Source organism: Diabrotica virgifera, chromosome 3, assembly GCF_917563875.1.
Source record: "Diabrotica virgifera virgifera chromosome 3, PGI_DIABVI_V3a".
Taxonomy (NCBI): Eukaryota; Metazoa; Arthropoda; class Insecta; order Coleoptera; family Chrysomelidae; genus Diabrotica; species Diabrotica virgifera.
In genome coordinates this window covers 98098368-98122328 of record NC_065445.1, presented here as the reverse complement: position 1 = coordinate 98122328, position 23961 = coordinate 98098368, and the positions used below count along the sequence as shown (strand labels likewise).

Sequence of the window (23961 nt, the reverse complement as noted above, 5' to 3'; positions counted from 1 at the left end):
ACTTATATAACCTGATCCTACTCAATATTGGCAGTTAAAAGTATCCGCGAACCCGTATAAGTTAACTGGCAGATCCATTTTGGATTCTAAATTCCTATATTAGGGCCGGTATTTCAACTGCTTAGCTAAGTTTGTGTCAAAAGTTAAGGGGAAGCTTAAGCTGGGTGCCGTATTTCCATCATTTCCTTAACTAAACTGGTCCTCAACTGTAAAGTTAATTGGTTTGGTACCTCTGAATACGTTAAAATGCCAGAACTAGCTGTTCTGAGGTAAAAACCACTACTGCTGACATTAATTTTATCTTGTCATCTGTATATGTGTCATTTACTTCACTTAATTTTGTGTACATGGTACCTGTGCTGTTAGTATATTGTCTATATTTTCTCTGGTTATATTTTTTATTGTTATTTTGCATAAGCAATAGATCCGTCTTTGTAAAATAAATATACCAAGCCTTGTAGAAATAAATAATTTTCAGGTGCCTACATCTTTCAAAAGGAGTAAGAATTTTAATACATAACTTCAAAAAACAGAAAACAAATTTTAAGCAAAGGCTTAAACCAACTTTGCGCGAACTTAAAATTATTTCGTTTAAGCCTACGCTTAAGCCTCAAATTGAAGTGGAAATGCAGGCATCTAAGCTTACAGTTGAGTCCGCGAGTCTTTACCCGTGCGTCATTAATACCTGGCGAGATAAAACACATACTTTTTATCTAGCATCATTCTCTTCCACGCATGAAACTCATGACAAACCAGCTGCCGTTTGTTATTAAGTAAAAACACACGTTATTTTTATGAACCATCTAGACTCAGTGCATTGAAAAGAGATAGGTACAAAAAAAAGACGATTCGGTATGTTTTCATATTTTAAGCACAATTTGTTTGACGTTTCTGCTTTGTTTACTTTTGTGGCTGTCAGTCAGTTGAATTTTTTGCGGTTTTTGTCGAATTTTTCCGTTTTGAAGTTTCTTTATATTGCACAAACAGTTATTTTCACAACTAATTTTATATTGGGCGTTGAAATTTTAAGGTAAATAATTATATTTTGGCAATTAATATTTAAAACATACAAAGCTAACGTCATTCACACAGTAAAGAAATGATTGTGTTTAGATTTCCGTCAAAGTGAATAAAATAACAAAAATAAAATATGTTATTGAATTTTTTTATAAATTGTTTATTTATTTATTAATCAATAATAATAAAATAATTTATTAACCTACTTCAAATGTAGCTGTAATTCTGCACAAAACATTTGAAGCAAAAATTACATTTGACATTCTGTACAGTTGAGTCCGCGAGTCTTTACCAGTGCGTCATCATTTAAAGCATACGAAATAAGTCGGAAATCTATTTCACGCAACAACAAGTGACAGAAAGTGGCTGCTGTTCCGATTACGGGTTTTATTATAAAATTTGACGTTATCAAATATATAGAATGTCAAATGTAAGTTTTGCTTCAAAATTTTTGTAATTTGCTGTTTAGCAACAATATTATTACAGTGGTATTGTTAAAGAATCGGGCTATAACATGTTCAAAAAAACACTTAAATCGGCCAACAGGTTTAGAAAATATGAGACATCAAAAATGACCAAATTTTTAAGTGGGCCGATTTCTATGCACGTAAGTTTATATTAGACGGACGGTAAAAGTATGTAACCGCTTTAGGTAAATTTAATCTACATACCTGTGTGGTTTTATTTTTCTTATTTAGTGTAAAAGTTTATTTATGGAGAAATTTGTTTTTTTTTCTGGGATGTATTTATTAATCTATTCATGCAATTTTTAAGAAATAAATGTTCGGATTTTCCGTGCTTTTCAATTATCCGTGCCCCGTCGCGCGTCGTGAAGTAAGGATAATCGGGGTCCTACTGTTATAAATTTTGCAACACTTTGTAAAATTCACAATTAACTTACCCAATGTATCCTGAGCTGAGAGGTGTATTGGCTTCTTGTGCGCTGTGCGCTATCGGGTGACTAATATACACATTTTCGGTTGCTTGAGTATGTGGCATCGTAGAATCAAAAGGCACCTGAGGTCTTGAAGGCAATGAATACTGAGACCGGCCGTAAGGCTGTCTGCTGGAAGGAGTTGAATCTGTGCTAGATTGACTCAAGGTCGCTGTATTTATTGGGGTTGCTATGGCTGTAAATAAGATAACTGTTGAACATCTTATAATCCAGTGTTTAATGTTAATAAAAAAAATTATTATTCATATTCAATTTCAATGCTTTGCTGAGATTTAATTTTAATGAATATTCTTTTGTAAACTTATAGTAAAACCGAAATAATTGGGGGGGAGGGGAGGCCGTTTCGGATAACAAGAATTTCGGTTAAAAATAACAGTGATTTTTGTATTCTTCTTAAATATCAAATTAGTATTCTTGGTCAAAGTTGACATTAAAAAAAATACTATGAGGTGATTCTGTAATATTTTCTTCTACTTAGTAGAAGTAAAGAAATCAGTCTGGTTTCAGAAAAACATACTCATGTGAGACAGCTATTCAATTAACATTAAGTAAATTTAAAAATGATATTGATAATAATAAATATGTTGTAAGTGTATTCTTAGATCTTAAAAGAGCTTTCGAAACTATAGAAAGGAATATTTTATTACAAAAGCTTCAGCAGTATGGTATTGGCGGAAAGGTATATGATTGGTTAAGTGACTATCTTCGAGGTTGTAAACAAAAAGTACGTTACAATAATGAAGTATCATCAGTGATTGAAATTAACACAGGAGTGCCTCAGGGAAGTGTCTTAAGACCTTTACTTTTTGTTCTTTATTTAAATGACATAGAACTCTTTGTTGATTGTGAATTTATTAATCTTTATGCCGATGACACTGTATTAGCTTTAGCTGACACATATTTAAATTCAGCAGTTGCAAAAATGAATAGGGTATTGCAAAAAGTGGATATTTTTCTTAAAAACAATAAAGTAAAGTTAAATGTCAATAAAACAAAAGCAATTATTTTTACAACCAAATATAAATTTAATCTGTTGAATTTAAATAACGTCAATATAAGGATTGATGGTGAGCAAATTGAAGTAGTATCAACTATTAAATATTTGGGTTTTCAATTGGATAAATTTCTCAATTTCGATGAACATTTTAATTACATTAATAAAAAAATTAGTAAAAAATTATACTTTTTTCTTTTTTTCAAGAATTGCAAAAAACTTATCAACTTTCGCTAAAATAACGGTATACAACACCATCATCCAACCTCACTTCGACTATTGTGCTTCTGTTCTACATCTATTTAATCTAAATAAAATGAACCAACTTCAGAAACTCCAAAATCGTGGTATGCGTATTATATTAAAAACTAATCGTTATATTTCTACAGTAACTATGTTAAAGACGCTTCAGTGGTTTTCAGTAAAACAGAGACTGTACTATTTTACAATGTTGTTAATTTATAAAATAATTAACTGCTTAGCTCCACCTTATTTTCACCAGTTTATTTGTTTTCATAGTGACATACACGACCATGACACAAGAAATAAAAACAACATTTATGTAAACAGAGTTAATCTAACTAACTCAATGTCATCTTTATTATTTAGGAGTTTTCAAGAATATAATGAACTATCCATGTATTTGAAAGATTGTAAGTCATTTTTAAGATTTAAAAGTGAATTAAGGAAATATATAAAAGATTTGTGAATTATATAACTGCAAATTTTAGAGTTATCTTTTTCAATGTATGTGTCTTTGTTATATGATGTACCTTTTTGTTGGCTTTATGCGTTATATATATTTTTTATTTTTTTATATATTATATTACCTATGATTTTATGTCAAATATACTTCAACATTGTGATTACCTGTAACAAATAACTTTTTATGTATAGCATAAGTTCATATTGTAATGTTTGTCTTAATTTATGTATATATTAGGTTTTTCCTACTTCAAATAAAGATCTATCTATCTATCTATAACTATGTAAATACAGAATAAAGTAATACATTTAAGGAAAATGAACATGTCTAAAGTATTTTTTAAGAAATCTAGTTTCTATTGTGTTTTCCTTTGACAACGATGTTTTCCAGCTATATCTAATGAAGGAATACATTAAACCATAACTAATTATATCCAAAATCATATAAAAAATAGATAACTAGTATGGTATAGTTAGACCCAAACCCAGACATCCAAAGTGAAAGTTATCCTCCAACACCAAATTGTTCTATATGGTCCACATAATGTTCAGAAAAAAGTCACACTATTTTGAGCGTCGGGTTTGGGGGGGAGAGGGGGGAGAAATCTGCAAATTCGTAGTTTTTTACGTTTTTCGTCAATATTTCTAAAACTAAGCGGTTTAGCATGAACAACCCTCTACACAAAATTGTTCTACATTAAATTTGAAATAAAAAAGGCCCTATGCATAACCCTTCTAAAATGAACGGTTCCAAAGTTACGGAGGTAGTATAGTATAATTGGTCCAAAAAAAGGCCTAACCCAGACATCCAAAGTAAAAGATTTCCTTCAACACCAAATTGTTCTATATGATCCACATATTGTTCAGTAAAAAGTTACACCATTTTGAGCGTCCGGTTTGGGGGGGAGATGGGGGATAAGTCGGTAAATTAGTAGTTTTTTTAAGTTTTTCGTCAATATTTCTAAAACTATGCTTTAGCGTAAGGAATGTTCTATAGAAAAATGTTCTATATAAAATTTAAAACAAAAAAGGTTCTATACATAATTGTTATAAAATCAACGGTTCCAGAGTTACGGAGGGTGAAAAATGGAGGTTTTCGATACTTTTTATATTCACCGATTTCTCCCCCCTCTCCCCCCCCCCCAAACCCGACGCTCAAAATGGTGTGACTTTTTTCTGAACATTACGTGGACCATATAGAACAATTTGGTGTTGGAGGATAACTTTCACTTTGGATGTCTGGGTTTTTGGTATAGTTATATCATAAATATTGCCCAAAAAATATAAATAAAAAGTATCGAAAACCTCGACTTTGCACCCTCCGTAACTCTGGAACCGGTGATTTTAAACCAATTATGTATAGAACATTTTTTGTTTTAAATTTCATGTAGAATATTTTTGAATATAACATTGTTTGCGCTAAAGCATAGTTTTAGAAATATTGACGAAAAACGTAAAAAAACTACTAATTTACCGGCTTCTCTCCCATCTCCCTCCCAAACCGGACGCTCAAAATGGTGTAACTTTTTACTGAGCAATATGTGGACCATATAGAACATTTTGGTGTTGCGAGGAAAACTTTTACTTTGGATGTTTGGGTTAGGCCTTTTTTTGGACCAGTTATACTATACTACCTCCATAACTTTGGAACCATTCATTTTAGAAAGATTATGCATAGGGCCTTTTTTATTTCAAATTTAATGTAGAACAATTTTGTATAGAGGGTTGTTCATGCTAAACCGCATAGTTTTAGAAATATTGGCGAAAAACTTAAAAAACTACGAATTTACCGATTTCTCCCCCCTCTCCCCCCCAAACCCGACGCTCAAAATGGTGTGACTTTTTCTGAACATTGTGTGGACCATATAGAAAAATTTGGTGTTGAAGGATAACTTTCACTTTGGATGTCTGGGTTATGCCATCTTCTGGATCAACTATACTATACTAAACGTTCTGGATCGAAAATACCCATGGTAGTATATACTATATACTCATAGTAGGGTTACATAACTATAGTAATAAAAAATAGGTGTTGCATAATTTAATTGCGTTCTTTAGTTGTATGAAAGCAATGTTGACAAATTAAAATCGAATTCTTTCTGTTTTGCGATAAAAATTTACCTTTTATTGACGAAATTATTGAAACTGTAACTATTGAGCCATTTGGGTTAAGCGATGTTTCGGTTAAAAAGGTTTCGGTTAACGGAGGTTTTACTGTATTTGTATACAGGGCCAGCGCTAACGGGCCTGCAAGGGATGTACTGCAGGCGGGCGCCCCTGTATGGGGGCACCAAAATGAGCTTTTTTCTGCTAGTGTTATACAAAATACTGATTAAGAAATATATTTATAGTATTTGATTGTGATATAATACATAACATATATACTTACGTTCCCTGGGAGGTTTGCTGTCCACAGGAAATGAAATTGGTTTTGAACGTAAGGAGTTTCTATGTACTTCGTCAGCTGTGGAAAGAAATGGACAATTAAATTTTTCGTACAGTTGTGATAACAATTAATATAATTATATGCTAAGAACATCTCCATCTATTTCCCTCCCAAGTATTAAAGGAACGTGTTCCGAGCATGGAATATAAAAGTCTTATGATAGATGTTTTATGAAAAATGTACGGAGATTTGCCTATAGAAAATAACGAGAGAGGGCGCCGACTAGTTTTTAACGAAAACCAGTAAAAACAATCAAATAAGTTAAGAAATTAATGAATTATTAAAGGAATAAAAAATTATTTGAAAATAAATTAACACATTGAACTCCACGCGAGTTGTATTTAACTCGCGCCTTGTTTGGCCCAGGCGCTCAGTGAGTTAAATATAATTCACATTAACATTGAGATTCTGCAAGTGGAGCCAGACGGCACAAAAAAAAGTTTTAGTGTGGCGGTTAATGTGTTAAGAAAGGTGTGACATTTATAACTTCATCATCATCACACAGCTACAATCCAGTTTGTAGCTACCTTTGTCTCTGTCCTTCGCAGCTACAATCCAGTTTGTAGCTATTCTTAATGTCGTCGGTCCATCTGGTAGGTGACCTTCCAAGACTTCGCTTGTCTGCCCTTGGCCGCCACTCTAAATTCTTCTTTGTCCATCTGTTGTCTCTCTGTCTTGCGACGTGTCCTGGCCATTTTCATTTCAACTTCGTAATGCGTTTTATGTCTTCCACCTTCCACGTTTTATGTCATCATTTCGTATCCTGTCCCTCAAAGTTAGGCCAAGCATGGATCTTTCCATTTTTCGTTGTGCTACTTGTAATTTTCTTATTGATGCTTTAGTCAATGTCAGTGTTTCAGCTCCATAAGTGAGCACCGGAAGTACGCATTGGTTATAACGTTACAGAGTATGAAATTGGAAAACCAACGCGAAGGATGGGAAGGAATGTAAAGTAATTCTAAATCAGGCCAAGACCCACCAAGGGTTGTAGAGTCAATGATGATGATGTTGAGAAACTCAAAACTATTTGATGTAGACGTTAAAAAATATCTACTCTTACTAAAAATTTATACTATTGTCAATTTATTACTTACATATTATAATCGAATTAATTATATCAGAATATTTGGGAATAGAAACTTACATACATAATTTGGCACATACGTGCTTTTATCCAAAGAATTTGTATTCACTGACTCGTGATGGTCGTAATCGTTACCACCTATACTTCTTGGTAGCGTCATGGCTCCACTACTACTAGCGCCGTCGTTTTGCGAATGTCTTTTCTCCATAGCCTTTAGTTCCATCTGATCGTGATGGATCCAGAGGTCGGGTGGAATATTCTGACCATTTTTCGATCCTTTTTGGTAACCCTAAAGCATAAAATATTATTGCACTGCTAACCTGAATAGAAATATATGACATATATTTCGAAATATATGACATATCGAGTAGAATGGAGCTCAATAGGTCTCCCTTAATTTACTTATTAATGTAAATGTTATAATTGTGTGGCAGAGATTGTGAAATATGTTGTTAAATATAATTGTTAAGATTTATTACAAAATTGTTTTGAGTATACAATGTATATTAGGGTGGTGCGAAAAAAGTCAAGTTGATAATCCAGTATCGCTGCAGTGCGGAAAAGTTGCGATTGGTAATCACAAGAAAAACAAAACAAAAATTATTCAAATCGGAATTTACCTTCCGATCCCGCAAAGGGCCTAAAGATTATGAAAAAATGAAATTTTACCTTTTTTTCGGAAATTTTTATTTATTCTCCATGTACATTTTATTTATCGCTATAGTAAAATTTATTTACAGTTTGCATGGTTGAGTAATATAAACAATAGTTTTACGCACTTAACGAATATCTTCCGATCCCGCAAGGTCAATCAAAATCTATAAAAATTTCAAATTGTTGATTTTGATAAATTAAAAAACATTTAGTTATCTCATTTTTCTGTTACATTGTGAAGCTTGTTTATATATTGTATAATAATATTTAAACGATCCAGAACTCACAACAAGCAGGTGGTTGCACTTTTTACTCCACCCACACCCTTCTCTCCATACAACCAATGAGTGTGTGGTTTTTACATTATTTACATAGTACATTTCTTTTTTATTTGTTTGTATCCAGCTTTTAAAAGTCAACTTTGAATTTTGATTTGGTGGTAAAATCTGGCAGCATGGACCTTGATTTAAGTGTTGCTTGGATGAATCCATCTCTTGATTGGGTCCCACATACATTAGACGATACTTCCGTGACCAACTCTAAGTACCGCTAGACAGCTTACGTATGACAGGGATGGTTTTGTACATTCCAGTCTGGCGTGTTGCCTGATATAATGTAGGAACTTATATCTTCATTTGAAACGCTTTGAAGAACTGGTGGGAAATATAGTTTTGCAACATTCCAATCTAATATTTCAGTGTAGTCCTGTGCTTCAAAATTTAAAATAGGAAGGATGAAATTTCTAATACGTTTGCCCTTGGCTTTAGTCTATCCGGCTTTTAACACTCTCCTTAGCCCTAGCTCTCTAATGTGGTTTCCTTTCTCCCTTGAAATTTTGAAGCACGGGACTAAACTGAAATAATAGACTGGAATATAATGTTGCAAAACTATTGCAGACTGTTGCAAAACTATCTTCTCCACCACTTCTTCGAAGTGTCAAATGAAGATATAAGTTCTTGCATTATATCGGGCGACATACCAGACTAGAATGTACAAAACTATCCCTGACATACGCAAGCTGAGTTGCCTAAAGTTGGTCACGGAAGCATCGTCTAATGCAGGGGAGGCCAACCCGTCGATCGCGACCCCCCAGGTCAGTCGATCTATGGCAAGAAAAAATTATCTACCTACCTATCTATTCCCGTCCTAAATATTACAAAAATTCCTAGTCAGTAGATCCCAGAAAATTAGAAAGGCAGACAGTAGATCTTGAATCCGATTAAGTTGGTCACCCCTGGTCTAATGTATGTGGGCCCCAATCAAGAGATGGATTCATAAGGGCAACACTTAAATCAAGGTCCATGCTGCCAGATTCTACCACCAAATCACAATACAAAGTTGACGTTTAAAAGCTGGATACAAGCATGGAAAAGAAATTTACTATGTAAATAATGTAAAAATCACACTCATTGGTTGGTTGGAGAGAAGGGTGTGTGTGGAGCTAGAAGTGCAACCACCTCCTCGTTGTGAGTTCTGGGTTGTTTAAGTATTGTCGTACAATATATAAACAAGCGAAAAACTTCACAATGTAGGAGAAAAATGAGATAACTAAATGTTTTTTAATTTATCAAAATCATCGAAAATTTCAAATATTTATAGATTTTGGACCTTGAGGGATCGGAAGATATTCGTTAGATGCGTAAAACTGTTGTTTTTATTACTTAGCCATGCAAACTGTAAATAAATTTTACTATAGCGGTAAATAAAACGTACATGGAAGATAAATAAAAATTTGAGAAGAAAAGGTAAAATTTCATTTTTTTCATAATCTTTAGGCCCGTTGCGGGATCGGAAGATAAAGTTCGATTTTAATAATTTTTGTTTTGTTTTTCTTGTAATTACCAATCGCAACTATTCCGCACTATAGCGATACGGGATTATCAACTTGACTTTTTTCGCACCACCCTAATGTATATACAATGTATACTCAAAACAATTTTTTAAATTTACTATTTTAAATTTAATAAACTAAGTTTTTTTCCAAAAAGTACATAATTTAAAATTTTCATAATATTCCTACAAATACATAATACTGTTGTTAATAACATAAAAATTTTATCACGGGATGTTAATGGGTTCAACGTAAAAAAAATATATTTCACACATATAGTATGGTGCAACTGAAAGGTATAAATTCGTAATGTCGCAAGCTGGCGACTTTAAGGAAAAATTCTGAAACAGGTCGATTTTTATTTTTAAATTGTAATTGTTTGGCATATATATCATATTAGTGACGTCATCCATCGGAGCGTGATGACGTAATCGATGATTTTTTAAATGAAACTAAGGGTCGTGTGCTAGCTCATTTAAAAGGTTATTCAATTCTCTATTCAGGAATATAAACAATAATATAATTATTTATACAGGGTGGCAAAACATTTTTTTTAAATTAATTGACAAAAAAGAAGAACGTATGTAATTTATTTAATTTAAAATATATTTTACTGCTGCCAGAAAACGGATAAATTACATACGTTCTTCTTTTTTGTCAATTAATTTAATTAAAAAAAACTTTTTTGCCACCCTGTATAAATAATTATTTTATTGTTTATATTACTGAACACAGAATTAAATAACCTTTCAAATGAGCTAACACACGACCTATAGTCTCATTTTAAAAGATCATCCATTACGTCATCACGCCCAGATGGATGACGTCACTAGTATGATATATATGCCAAAAAATTACAATTTAAAAATAAAAATCGACCTGTTTCGAGACTTTTCCTTAAAGTCGCCAGTTTGCGACATTACGAATTTATTCCTTTCATTTGCACAATACTGTATGTGTGAAATTTATTTTTTTTATGTTTAACCCATCACCAGCCCATTATAAAATTTTTATATGTTATTAGCAACAGTACTATGTATTTGTAGGAATATTATGAAAATTTTAAATTATGCACTTTTTGGAAAAAAACTTAATCAAAATATTTTTTTTTGTTTGAGAAAAACTTGTTTATCATAACATCATGTTGTATATCTCACTGCAAAGAGCTTTAAAAATGTTGCAAAATGACACCTCTCCCAGCATTCTAGCTCAAGTAGGACAGCTTCTACAACCATTCCAATAAAGTATGGTCGCAGGGTTTTGGATTATTTTGGAAAACTTTGATTACCATATTTCGGAAACGGCTTGACATGAAAATTTAAAATTTTGTATTTTTGTTTCTCTTATTAGCCACTATGAGTATTCCAAATTATAACCAAATCTGATGAGGGGTGGAAATTGGGTGTGTTGAGTAGATATGGAATGACCCTGTAGTTTTTTTCCATTTTGTATATCATAAAAATGTTCTAGACAATCATGGTGCAAGTGTCCACACAATCGTCCAACCCATCAACTTAATATTTATTACTCGGCGATTCTCTTTGAAACGTCTCCAAAAACCGACAAATCACGGATCTGGTTAAGCACACCTTTGACAATGTAGTTGTTCCTTGAGAAGTTTTTGTGTAAACTATTATCGTTTTCAAAACTTCTGGTTTATCTCTTGTTATCCAGATGATAAAACATGTCCAATTGCCTGCTTACGAGAGCAAAGCTGAAACAGTGTCTTTCAATTCATCCAGTTATTCACTGGGAAGCAGTTCGTCCAGTTATTCGTCATTAAAAGAATCCATAGCTTCGAAGAATAAGTAAAGCTGTTTCTGACTAGATAACTAACGCAAAAATTCGCTTTTACAAGAAACAGAGGACTTAAAACTTAAGAAATCTACCGAAATGTCTGTGATTAAACTATCGTACGTACCAACTAACTGAAAAATAACAATGTTAAATAAACCTTCCTAAATGCCATTTTGTATCTTGAGCAATTAAAGCATAACGTTATAAAACAGTAATTAAAAAATAAGACAGGTGTCATTTGTGAGAATTTCACAGGGGAAACTCAAATTTTCATTTAAAAATATATTTTACCTGTTTTGTTCTGTCTGGAGACGTGTTATTATCAGTTCGTCTGCAGCAAATGAAAATAACAACACCAGTTATGGTCACGACTGCTAATAAGCATCCAGCTATAGTTGTATATAGAAGTATGTCTTTAGAAAAGACTCCTTTGGTATCTAAAATATATTTAATAAATTGAGTGCCATTCGAATGGTTCTTTTTAAAACATATTTACATCATTATCTATAATGCTTTTGCAATTTTAACTAAGTATATTGAAAAATAAAACTGAACCTAACCTAACTGCTGGCCTTGCGGTGAAGACGATGTTACACCTATTAAAATAAATAATAAAAAATAATAAATAAAAGGAATAGAAGTATAAAAAATAAATAAAAATAAAAAAGTAATGTTTGAGATAATAATTTATGAAATGAAAATAAAAGGTAAATGGTTTATTTATCTTGGCGTTTCACAGACATGGTCCCTTTCCTTATATTTGACCTTCGTTCTAACAAATAGGTAAATTCATCATTTATTTTTAATAGGCGCCAGAATTTACTGGTAAAATATAAACAGGTCAAAGATCTCAATTATCAAACAGTGTTTGATAATTTGAGACCGCAACCGGTACTTTGCAATGTTATTTTGGAAATATATATTTCGGCAGTTAGTGGAGTCACTGAAGGTTTTCACCTCCGATTTCGTTGAACCTTCATAGATTTTCATGAAAATTGGTGAGTAGTTAGAAGATACTTCAAGGAACAAAGGTGACATGATGCCAACTTGCGCTTTTACCCTGGGGGTGGATGCCACCCCTTCTCGGGGGTGAAATTTTTTTATTAAAAATAATACCAGAAATCGATAGAGGGGCAACTTCTAAGCAAAATTTGTAATATAAATTTATTAACATAAATCAATACTTTTTGAGTTATTAAATATCAAAGATTTTATTTTTTCTTAAAAAATGCATGTTTTAAAGCTGTTTTTCACGTATTAATCAAAAACTTTTTTTTTTTTTTTTTTTTTTTTTTTTTTTTTTTTTTTTTATTTATTATTTATACATATGACCTGGCCTCTAGTGACTAATCCAGGTCGTTTTTTCCTGATGGGATTACAGATATTTTTTTTTTATATTTTTACATTTTTTACTCAACTATTAAATCTATTTTTACAATAACAATTTGCCATAATCTATTAATTACGTATAACAAACAAATTTAAATAAACAATTTAAAATATTTTTGGTACTATCAACTCCCTTCTAAGTTATAAAGACAGTCCCTCTATTTTCAGAAGAGAGTTGGTAGTTTTTTTTTTTTTTTATTTTTATGAATTATGTATTGAATTATTATTTTTATTTATTTATTTTATATTGAATTATTATTATTATAATTGTAAATATCTATTTTTGAATTTATATTTTATTTTATTTATTTTAACTTTATCTTACTCAACTTCATCAGGGTTGGATTATTGGTTGTCTTCTTCTATTATTATAGATTTCTTGTTGTTTTTTAGATATTATTTGTGTGAGATTGTTTAATATTTCAAAATATTCTTCATTTTGTAATATATCTCTTATTTCAATTCTTTCTAATCTTCTTCTCATTTCTCTATGTTCTTCATTTTCTATAGTATTTTCACAATGTAACACTATATGTTCTGGTGTACCTAGTTCTCCACATTCACAATATGCATCATCTTTTAAGTTAAATCTTTCCAAATATGTTGGGTACGGTCCATGTCCTGTTAAAAAGTGTATTAAACCTTGTTTTGGATTAAAATAATTTGGAATGTTTTCTAATATTGGTATAAAATTGTATAAACGTCTAGATTTTGTTGAATTTTCCCATTCATTTTGTCTTTTTCTATTTATTATTTCTTTTAATTCTCTTTTATTTCTTATATCTAATCCTATTATTTGTATTATTTTTTCATATTTTTCTTTTTTTAGCCAATAATTACATGCTCTTTTTTGTGTTTCTAAATGCATTGGCATTACTCCAGTTAAAACTGTGAGTGCCTGTGTTGCAGTTGTTCCAAATGCTCCCGTCATTCTTACAAGAAATCCTCTCTGAGCTCTATTTAATTTTTCTGCGTTTTTTTTATTTATTAATCTATGTGCCCATACACTTGAACCGTACCCTACAATTGATGCAAGTATTGTACTTAGGTATATTCTCATCTGTCGGAACGAAATTCTATATTCCTTCTGTGCTAGACTAGCAATGCTATGCATGATCTTTGTTGCCTTTTCACAGACACAATTCATGTGTTTTGTAAATAATTTTTGTTCGTCTATTATAATACCTAAATATCTTGTTTCCATTTTTCTTTTTATTGTTTTCCCTCTAATTTTTATAATTGGATCTCTTTCTAAATTTCCTTTTATTAAACTATATGTTGTTTTTGAATCTGATATTGTTAATTTTACTTTATTCATCCAATCATTTACTCTTATTAATACTTCATTTGATTTATTTTCTAATTCTCTTCTTGAGTTTGCATCTATGATCAACAACAAATCATCTGCATATGCTATGCTTCCATGCACTTCAGGATCTATAGTCAATTGTTCCAACAGTTCCTCTAGCATTACATCCCAGAACATAGGTCCACAAACTGATCCTTGTGGACATCCTTTTGTGATATGTTTTGTCTTTTTTCCTGTTGGACAGCTTAGGCTTGCATATCGGTCTTGACAGTAGTTTCTGAGACTTCCGTACAGATTCTTTGGACATCTCATTCTTCGAAGTCTTTCAAAGAATGACGGCCACCAAAGATTGTCAAAAGCCCCAGACACGTCTATAAAGATCATTAAAACATACTTTTTTATGCTTTCGTTTACTATTTCAAATACTTTATTTATTGCATCTTCTGTTGATCTACCTTTCCTAAAACCATACTGACCAGGATGTAATCCAATTTCTGTTCTTATTTGATTTAATTTTTTACATAGTAATTTTTCTTGTAATTTTCCCATTGTATTCAATAAACATACCGGTCTATATGATTTCGGTAAGGCAGGATCTTTATCTTCCCCTTTATGTATTATTATAACTTCTGCTTGTTTAAAATTATTGGGAAACCTTCTTTGTCTAAGACATTCATTATATAATGATGTTAGTACTGGAATTATTTGTTCCGACAATGCTTGAAGTATTTCAACATGAATATTATCCGGTCCAGGTGCCTTCTTTCTTTTCATTTCTCTCATACTTTCATATACTTCTTCTTCTGTGAATTCCTCTATTTCTCTTTCTTCTTCTATTTGGTATTCTTGTATCATTTCTTCTCTTATATTTCTTTGTTCTACTGTTTCTCCTTCTAATTTATCTGGAGGTAATAATACATTAAGTAATGTTTCAGCCGATTCTTCCCAACTTTCTGTAAATGTTCCATCTTCTTTTTTTTAAAGTAGAAAGCATTGTCGGACATCTAATTTTTTTAGAAACTATTTTATATGGTATTCCCCACATATCTAATTCTAAGTGTCTTGATACAAAGGTTTCCCAACTTTTAGCTTTTGTTATTTTTATTTCTTGTTTATATTCTTGTTTTAGTCTTCTATACTCACCTAGAAGGATTTGCCTCTCAAGATAGATACCACATCGTTGATATCGCTTTCGCGCATATCTAACTCTGCTTCTCATTCTTGTGAGGTTTTCCTTCCAGGCTGAGTTTTTTACTTTACTATTTTCTTTTATTTTTGGTATTGCTATATCCATTGCTTTTTTAATTTGTTTGGTTAATTCTTTTGTTGCAATATTTATATTAGATCCCCTTTGTACCAGACAAGGTGGTCGAAACTCAGACTTTAATAGTTCATAATTTGCTTTACCTATATTGTATCTTACCGAAGATATTTCCGTATTACGTGGATTTAGGTTATTAAGATTGAAAGTTATAAGGTTGTGATCACTTATTGTTGCATGCTCCATCACTTTCCAATCCTTAACTAGGTGTGCTACTGCAACATTTGATATTGTTATATCTATATTGCTAGCCGCACCAGCTCTGTTTTGAAAAGTTGGTGGGTTTCCTGGTTTATTGTGTACTATCAACTCTAGTTCATTAATCATATCTTCTACTAATAATCCTTTTTGATCTGTTTGAGTTGAATTCCACAATATTGATTTTGCATTTACGTCTGCTACAACTATAACTTTTTCCTCTCTATACGTTATAAATATAGCTCTTATCTTTTCCACGTATTCATCAATATCTTCACAGAACTGACAATATAGGTTAGCTATGATAAATTTACCTGCTTTTGTTAGCAATTCTACACAGATACAGTGTCGATCACTAAATTGTTTTAGAATTAAAAGTCTCATATTTTTATTGAATAATACGGTTACCGCCATTGGATTTTCTCCTATGCTTGCACATTGTGCATTAATTGGCATGTGTTGAATTTTTCCTAGTCTTGTGTATGGTTCTTGAATGCAAACCATATCAAGACTATTTTCTTCTGCTGTTTTTCTTATTTCATGTAGTACTGTGATACTTCTCATACCATTTATTTGTCCTATTTTTATATTGAATGTTTTGTTTGTCATTAATTAATTTGGTTTGTTTTTTTTTTTATTAATTTCATTTTGGTTTCCGTGTTTATTAGAATCGAATAAATTTTCATTTTTAGGATTTTATCACCATATCTGTGTATTTTATTATTTTTAATTATTTTATCTGAGTTTATTTCCTCTTCTCTGATACAATAATTTTTATTATTTTTAAAGTATTTTTGTTTTATATTATGATTTATATTTTTTGTATTTTTAGCATTTAAAGTATGATTTTTTGTTCTCATGACTCTGTTTTTAACCATTGCATCACATTGGTTTTTATGTTTTTGAAATTTCTTATTTTTTATTATATTAATTTTTAATGTTATAAAATTTAATTTTAATTTAATTTTAATTTCAAATTTAGTTTTAATTTTCATTTTAATTTTAATTTTAATTAAATTTTAAATAATATTTATGCACCATAGTCTGTTTTTTGAATTAGACGATTTAAAAGTAGAGCATAAGTTGTACAATTTTTATTTTCTTTATTACATTGTTTTCCTCTGTGTTTGCAAGGTATGCATAGCTTTGGCTGTCCTGTTTTATTACAATTTTTTCTTTCGTGATTTTCACCACAATGGTTACATGTTGTTTCTTTATTACAGTGTTTGCTTACGTGTCCTAGATCATTACATTTATTACATTTTGCTACCACTATGTAATCTTTTGTGTTTACACTTGTAAAACCAACATATGTTTTATTTATTATTAATTGTTTTCTTATATCAGGTGATACTTCTAATACATAATGGACCGTAGATTTCTCTCTTGGTCCTGTCTTAAATTTTAATTTACAATTGTTTGTAAAGTCTTCTTTTGTTATATTTTCAAAATTTTGAGTATATATTTTATTTAATATAATTTCTTCTTTTTCGTTGCTTGGTAAATCATACATTATTACTAGTGGTTTTCTTTTTTTTGGAAGTTCACATTTAAATTTTTCTTTTATTTTTTCATTATTTTTTATTTTTTCAATGTCTTCTAGTGTTGGAGTTTCAATTATTAATACTCTTCCTGATGTTCTCATTTTGTTTATTTTTAATTTATTTTTTTCTGGATCTAGAACTTTCGTAAGTTCTTCTTGTACTTTTCTTCCAGTTTGTGCTGTTTCACTTGTTATAAAAAGAGTGTTTATTTGTTTTTGTGTCTCTATTAGTTTTTGATTTTCAGTTTTATTATTTATTGGTTTTGATGTTATTGCAGCATATGTTTGTTTCGTTTCTTGTGTTTGTGTTATTTTTCTTAATTTTTCATATTCTATTCTTTGTCTATTATTTTCTTCTTTTAATATTTTTATTTGTCCTTCCATATTTCCATATTCCATTGCTAATAACATTATTCTATTTTTTAAATCATCTTTTCCTATTTTACTTAATCTTTTACCTATTTCCATTTCACCTTCAATGAAGTCAAGTAAGTCTTTAATTTTTGTTTTAGTATTATCAATATTTTCATTCAAATTTATATTTAATTCAGTATTATTTATATTATTATCTACAATACTATTATCTAATATTTCATTATTATTATTTTGAGATAAGGTATTAATACTAATTCTAAAACTATTTTCAATTATGTCATCTATTTGAGATGAATTACCTCCAAAAGAAGTAATTTTCTTTTTATCTCCCATTTTTTCCACTTTTTTACCTACAATTTCTTCAGTGTGCTCTTAGCCCTACCACTGAGCTTATTGTGGGAGGACCCCGACTTATGGCAGTGGAGTGGTTGCCCGCCCCCTAACCACGTGGAGGTGGCAGGAGTACTAACTACTAACACTAAAGAAATACAGGATACATACACAGATGTTCTTACTAAAATAAATAGAAATGTTCTAACCTATTTGAATTTGGATGCCTGTTATAAAATCCTCCTCCATGGGGTTAACGTTTATATATATTACAACTAGTTGATGGGATCATCAAGGAGAGTTCGTTTCACACTTTCGTATGATTTGAGACCGTTAACGGGATTCTCTTAACGGGATATCAACAGATTTTATTAAAGTTTTGACGTCTATTTGTGTCACTTCTTCAGTAAGAGCTTCACTGATTTCTTGAACACTAACAATTTTTACCTTTATCTGGATATAAATGTAATCCTTTATATTATGGTCAATTAAATCACTAAAAAAGGATACTAAACGAGATCAAATAAAGATTTTGATATCTATGTTTATCACCATGTACTAATATAGTTTTCTTTCAGTGAGGAATTCACTATTTCTTTGCGTAATAATAATTACTATATATATTTTGATATAAATATATTCTCTTGCACCTTTACAGCTTCCAAAGTAACTAAAAAATCAATTTTCTTCTAAAAAACTTTGATAGGTACTTCGATAGTAATTGATAATTCGATAGTATATTCTAAAAAACTATAAGCGTTGATTGATAAATACGGAAAGATACGAAAGCCTATGCATTATTTTGTTGTCTTTAAAACCTGCCCGTATAGTGGCGCGCCTAGCTTAAATTTGTTGGAACTAGCCTTAGAGGGAAGTGTAAAATTCTCCCTACTCAAGGAACTAGCCAAGAACACGCGGTTATTTTACGTGGCCCGTATTCAAAATTTTAACGCAGCAGTCACTATCATATTAATCTGTATTATTTTTTTTTTGTTTTTGTTTCTGCAAAAATGTTGAAAATATAAATTGACTATAGAGTTTTTTTTTTCACTAGTCTTGACCTCACAAGTAAATAATTTTCGAGTTATTTGCGAGTGAATATATTCATTTCTCAAAAAATAGTACGTTTTTAGACGGATTTTCGCAAATAACTTAAAAAGGAAGTATTTCACCAAAAAAAAAAAACATTCATAGCAAAAATACAGCTTATCAAAAAGAGAAAAAATATGTTTTATATAAATATGACATATGAAGTCGTAGACCCAGTAAAAGCAGAGTTGTAGCTAATGAAAAGTAGGTTATTATTTGTCAAATTCAAAATTGAATATTTCTACATGAAATAACCAAAAAATTAAGAACTTTTCGGGGAAAACTCATGATAACTTTTTTAAAAAGTTTAAAAACAGCTTTATTTTTTTGAGTTTCTAGTATCAGAAGTAAACAAGTTGCGCATAAAATAAAGTTGATCCCTTTTTTTTGTAAAAAAAGGCTTTTTCACGCTTTTTTAAAACTATCTTTTACAAAAAGGACCAACTTTATTTTCAGGGTAACGTGCTTACTTTAATGCTAGAAACTTTTTTAAAAACAAAAACAAAGCTTTTTTAAACACTTTAAAAAAGTTGCGATGAGTTTTCCCAGAAATGTGCTTCATTTTTTGGTTATTTCACGTTGAAATATTCGATTTGGAATTTGACGAATAAGAACTTACTTTTCATTAGCTACAACTCTGCTTCTACTGAGTATAAAGACTTGATACAGGTATTTTTTAAAATTTTTTATAAACTATATTTTTATTGAATACTTTTTTCGATAAAATACTTACTTATTGTGTTATTTGCGTAAAACCGTCTAAAAACGTGTTTTCTTTTGTTAAAAAACGAACATATTCACTCGCAAATAACTCGAAAAGTATTAGCTTAGTGAAAAAACTCAATAGAACAAAACTTGCTACAATTAATCAGTTTATCCACTTGATAGATACTAGATAGTATTAGACTTATTGTTATTATAGCTACCTAGCATTATACTAAGTGGATTTAGAAAGTCCACATCTACATTAGACAACCTAGTGGATATTGAATCTGTAATTCTAATTCATGGGTCATTTGGATGTGATCAAGTATGTTTGGCTTATGGCTATCTTTTATTATATTTTATAATGCGTGCCATTTGGGGATTAGATATAAGAATTCAATTAAGTTGGTCAATTCCAGGAAATATAAAATTTATTAGTAATTTCCTATATAGATGAAACTTATTCGAATAGATAACGTTCTTTTAGACTCAAAAATCCAATTAAACGACATTCCTCAATGGTCTACTCGTTGCACTTTTCCTTATTGCCATCAATGACATCGCTAAATCACTTAACCCACTAGTCATTTAGAAATTAGAGAATTGGTCGAACACTACTGGCCTAGAAGTTTCTCCCACTAAAACGAAAACAATAATCTTCAGTAAAACTCGAAAGAAGCACATTATACTACTTAGCACTTCTTCTACTTTTTCTTTTATATAGGCAGTACTGCCTGTTTTTCTTCAACGGTGCCTTTCATTATGTCTCTAAATTGTCATTCCATCTTTTCCTTGGGCGTCCTATACTTCTTCGGCCTAACGGTGACTTGTCAATGGCTATTCTTACTATCCTTGATTCAGACATCCTGCTTATGTGTTGATTCCACTCTTCTTTTCTATTCTTTACCCAGGTATTTATATTATCTACCCCACATATGCATCTGATTTCCTGACTTCTTACCCTATCCCGTAGTCCTTTTCCAGCAATCCTTAAGATCTTCATTTCGTTGGTCTCCAAACGTCTTTGTATTTTGCTTGCATCTGGTCTTGTTTCGGCAGTGTAAGTCATAACTGGTCTAATAACTTCAGTCAAATGACTTATATATTCGGTCCTTTGTTTCCACTCTAAGATGTTTGTTTGTCCAAATTGTGTCGTTTAGGCATCCGGCCGTTCTACTGGCTTTAATTATTAGTCTTTAACCTCTTCTTCGATATTATTGTCGGCTGATAGATTAATTCGCAGGTATTTACTTTTATTGTCTAAGTCCAATTTGCATCTTATTCGTTCTTTGGATATTACTAAGCTTTTTGTTTTTTGGGCTGATATTTTCATATTCATTTCTTTTGCGTTAATGTTGAATTCGTGCAGTAATCTTTGTAGGTCGTCTTCGCACTCTGCTACTAACACGGTGTCATCAGCGTAACAGAGTATTTTTATCTCTTTATCGCCCATTTTTTACCCTCTTTTTTTCTTCACTTGTTCTATTATTGCATCCAGCGTTATGTTAAACAGTAGAGGGCTTAGTGAATCTCCTTGCTTGATTCCTGTGTTTGCTTCTATATGGGTTCTGTTATTATTCCATTGACTTTCATTCCTATTTTATTTCGTACTTAAATGTTTTCTATCAGTTTTATAATATCCAGTGGTAAATTTTTTTCATATAGTAGGTGTATCACATCTTTTAATTGTATTCTATCAAACGCTTTCTCTAGGTATATAAAACAGAAAAACCCTCGCTTGTTATATTCTAATGATTTTTCCGCTATTTGTCTTATCACAAAAACTGCATCGTTATGATCTTCCACTTCTAAATCCTTGTTGTTAAACCGATATATTTATGCACGCCATTATTTTCTTCATCAGTATTTTTGTTGCGAGTTTCAGTATAGTGCTCTACTGGGGTCTGCCCTATCACTTTTCTTAAATAACGCTATCATCTGAGTGGTACTCCATTCTTCTGGAATTCTTCCTGTATTTATTATTTTACTTATCAGATCAGGATATTCAGTTCTTTGTGAAGTCTCTCTCCTCCGTATTTTAAAAGTTCATTAGCTATTCAATCTTTCCCTGGTGCTTTTCGATTTTTCATCTGTTTTAAGGCGTTTGTTATATCTTCCTCTTTAATTTCTGTTTGCTCATCCGATTCTAATCCTGGTTTTCCATTTCTTCATGTATTTGTATCAATATGTTTTACTTCTATCAATTTCTTCATCTCTGCTGTTTGACCTCTTATTATTTTCCACATTTCGTTTTGGATCCCGTATAAGTCGTGCTCCATCTCTTTTGAAAATGCTTACCACTGTTCTGTTTTCTTCCTTCTTACTGTTGAGTTTAACTCATTTCAAACTCTTTTATATTCTTCATATGTTTGTCTCGTTCTTTTGAATTTGTGTTCTAGCTAGATTTTCTTTTTTTCTTGGCATTTTATTTTTATTTCTTCACAGATCCATGGTGTTCTCCTTTTCTTTCGTATATGTTTACTTATCTTACGTTCTCCAAGTGCGTCCGTTGCTGCCATTTTGATATTATCTCTAATCTTCCTCCAACTTTCTTCTATGTCTTCATCTGGTGTTATGTAGTTTTCGTTCAGTACTTTTTGCAGTCTTTTCTGGTATAGATCTCGTGTTGACAAGTCTTGTAGCTGTTCTACCTTTATTCTTGTCTCACATTTAATAGGGTCTTTTTCCTGTTTTTTTTGTAGATGTATTCTGATTTTTCCAAGTACTAGGTTGTGATCACTTCCGATATTAGCTGCACTTAAACATCTTATGTCTAGTACTTGAGAATGATGGATGTTTCTGTTTTTCAATATATAATCAATATCGGATCTGTGTGCTCTTGTATTTTTGAATGTATATTTTTGTTGATCTTTGTGTCTGAAGAACGTATTGTTTATTCGAAATTCGTTCTGAGAGCAAAAGTTAATAAGTAGTTCCTAAAGAGTTTACAATAAATTATTCAGAATTGATTAACTTCTTGGGAATAAAACTGGATAATCGTCTATCTTGGTAAGATAATATACACTCACTCCGACTGTCAGCTCAAACGGGCTCAACTTAATGAAAAATATCTCTCATAAACAATGGGATGCCGACTTCCAAACTCTTATGACTGTTCACTGAAAGTTGGGTTTCAACCTGAGATACAAACAATACGCTAAAGTGTTACGTTTGGCTTGTTCTCTTGTATGGAATGAAAGCATGGATAATAAAGGCCAGCTCCTAACAAGCTTGAAGACTTTGAAATGAGGTGCCTGCACCGAATGCTTAAAATATCATGGACATACTTAAGTAGGGACATATTGCGAGGAGAACGATATACTTGTCGGCAACTGGAACTCGAAGGAAACATAGAGGGTAAGAGAGGTCTAGAAAAAGATATCATGGCTGGGTAATATTCGCCAAATGATATTAATGAAATTACTCTTAATAGAATAATGTAATCGTGACTATCTAATATCTCACCTGGCAATACAATGCACGGTGGACGCCTACGCAGAAATACACGGCGCCTTTAAGAAGTAAAGTTAATAATAAATAATTCAATAATTATACTTATATTAGTCACTATTTTCCCCCTAACTCGGAAAATATCGACCGCACGAAAAAACTTGGAAGAAATCGCGATTGCAACAATTTACGAGTCCTTACCATTTTTCTCTCGAAGAGTTTAAAGTGGCCGACCGGGTTACTAAGTCAATTTCATTTAAGTAAATAAGGTTGCAATATCTCCAAACAAAATATACAATCATCAGAAGAGGCTGTAATTAACGAAAATAACTACCTAATTTTGTATCGAGATTATGAGGTAAAAAGAAATTTACAATATCTAAAATCACCCAGTGAGTATTTTTTCGTTAAATAAATTTTTTATTAAATAAATTATATTATTATATAAAATTATTAAATAAACTTTAGAATATTCAATGATTTGTTTCAAGAATTCAAATTAAAAGACAAATTACAACCACAATTATTCTTGCTAATTTAAAAACGAGTTTTTAGAAAGTAATACATAGGTACACTCCAATAATTATTTTAAAGATTGCCATTGTTATCGTTGAATGAGAACTCAAATTTAAATGCATCAAAAGAAATAAATAATTTTTATTATAATCCGTTCGACCCGACCGATCCCAAATTCCGATAAGCAAAGCTACCTGAATACGTCTCATCGTTGTCTCAAATAAATTTAATCTCGTACCTAGAAAGCTGCTAA

At 31.1% G+C, this 23961-nt stretch overlaps 1 protein-coding gene across 2 annotated transcripts in view; it reads right to left on the bottom strand.

Annotated features, from left to right (window-relative positions):
* Positions 1 to 23961, bottom strand: part of LOC126881976 (neogenin) — a 110872-nt gene that overhangs the window by 5124 nt on the left and 81787 nt on the right. The window contains exons 17-21 of one of the 2 annotated variants that reach the window (XM_050646725.1): positions 12044 to 12079; positions 11775 to 11920; positions 7262 to 7490; positions 6061 to 6135; positions 1919 to 2147 (exon numbers count right to left, since the gene is read on the bottom strand). In XM_050646725.1, the coding sequence (XP_050502682.1) occupies positions 1919 to 2147; positions 6061 to 6135; positions 7262 to 7490; positions 11775 to 11920; positions 12044 to 12079 (715 nt within the window). The remainder of the gene's footprint in view (positions 1 to 1918; positions 2148 to 6060; positions 6136 to 7261; positions 7491 to 11774; positions 11921 to 12043; positions 12080 to 23961) is intronic. The other variant, XM_050646726.1, reaches the window with a different exon arrangement.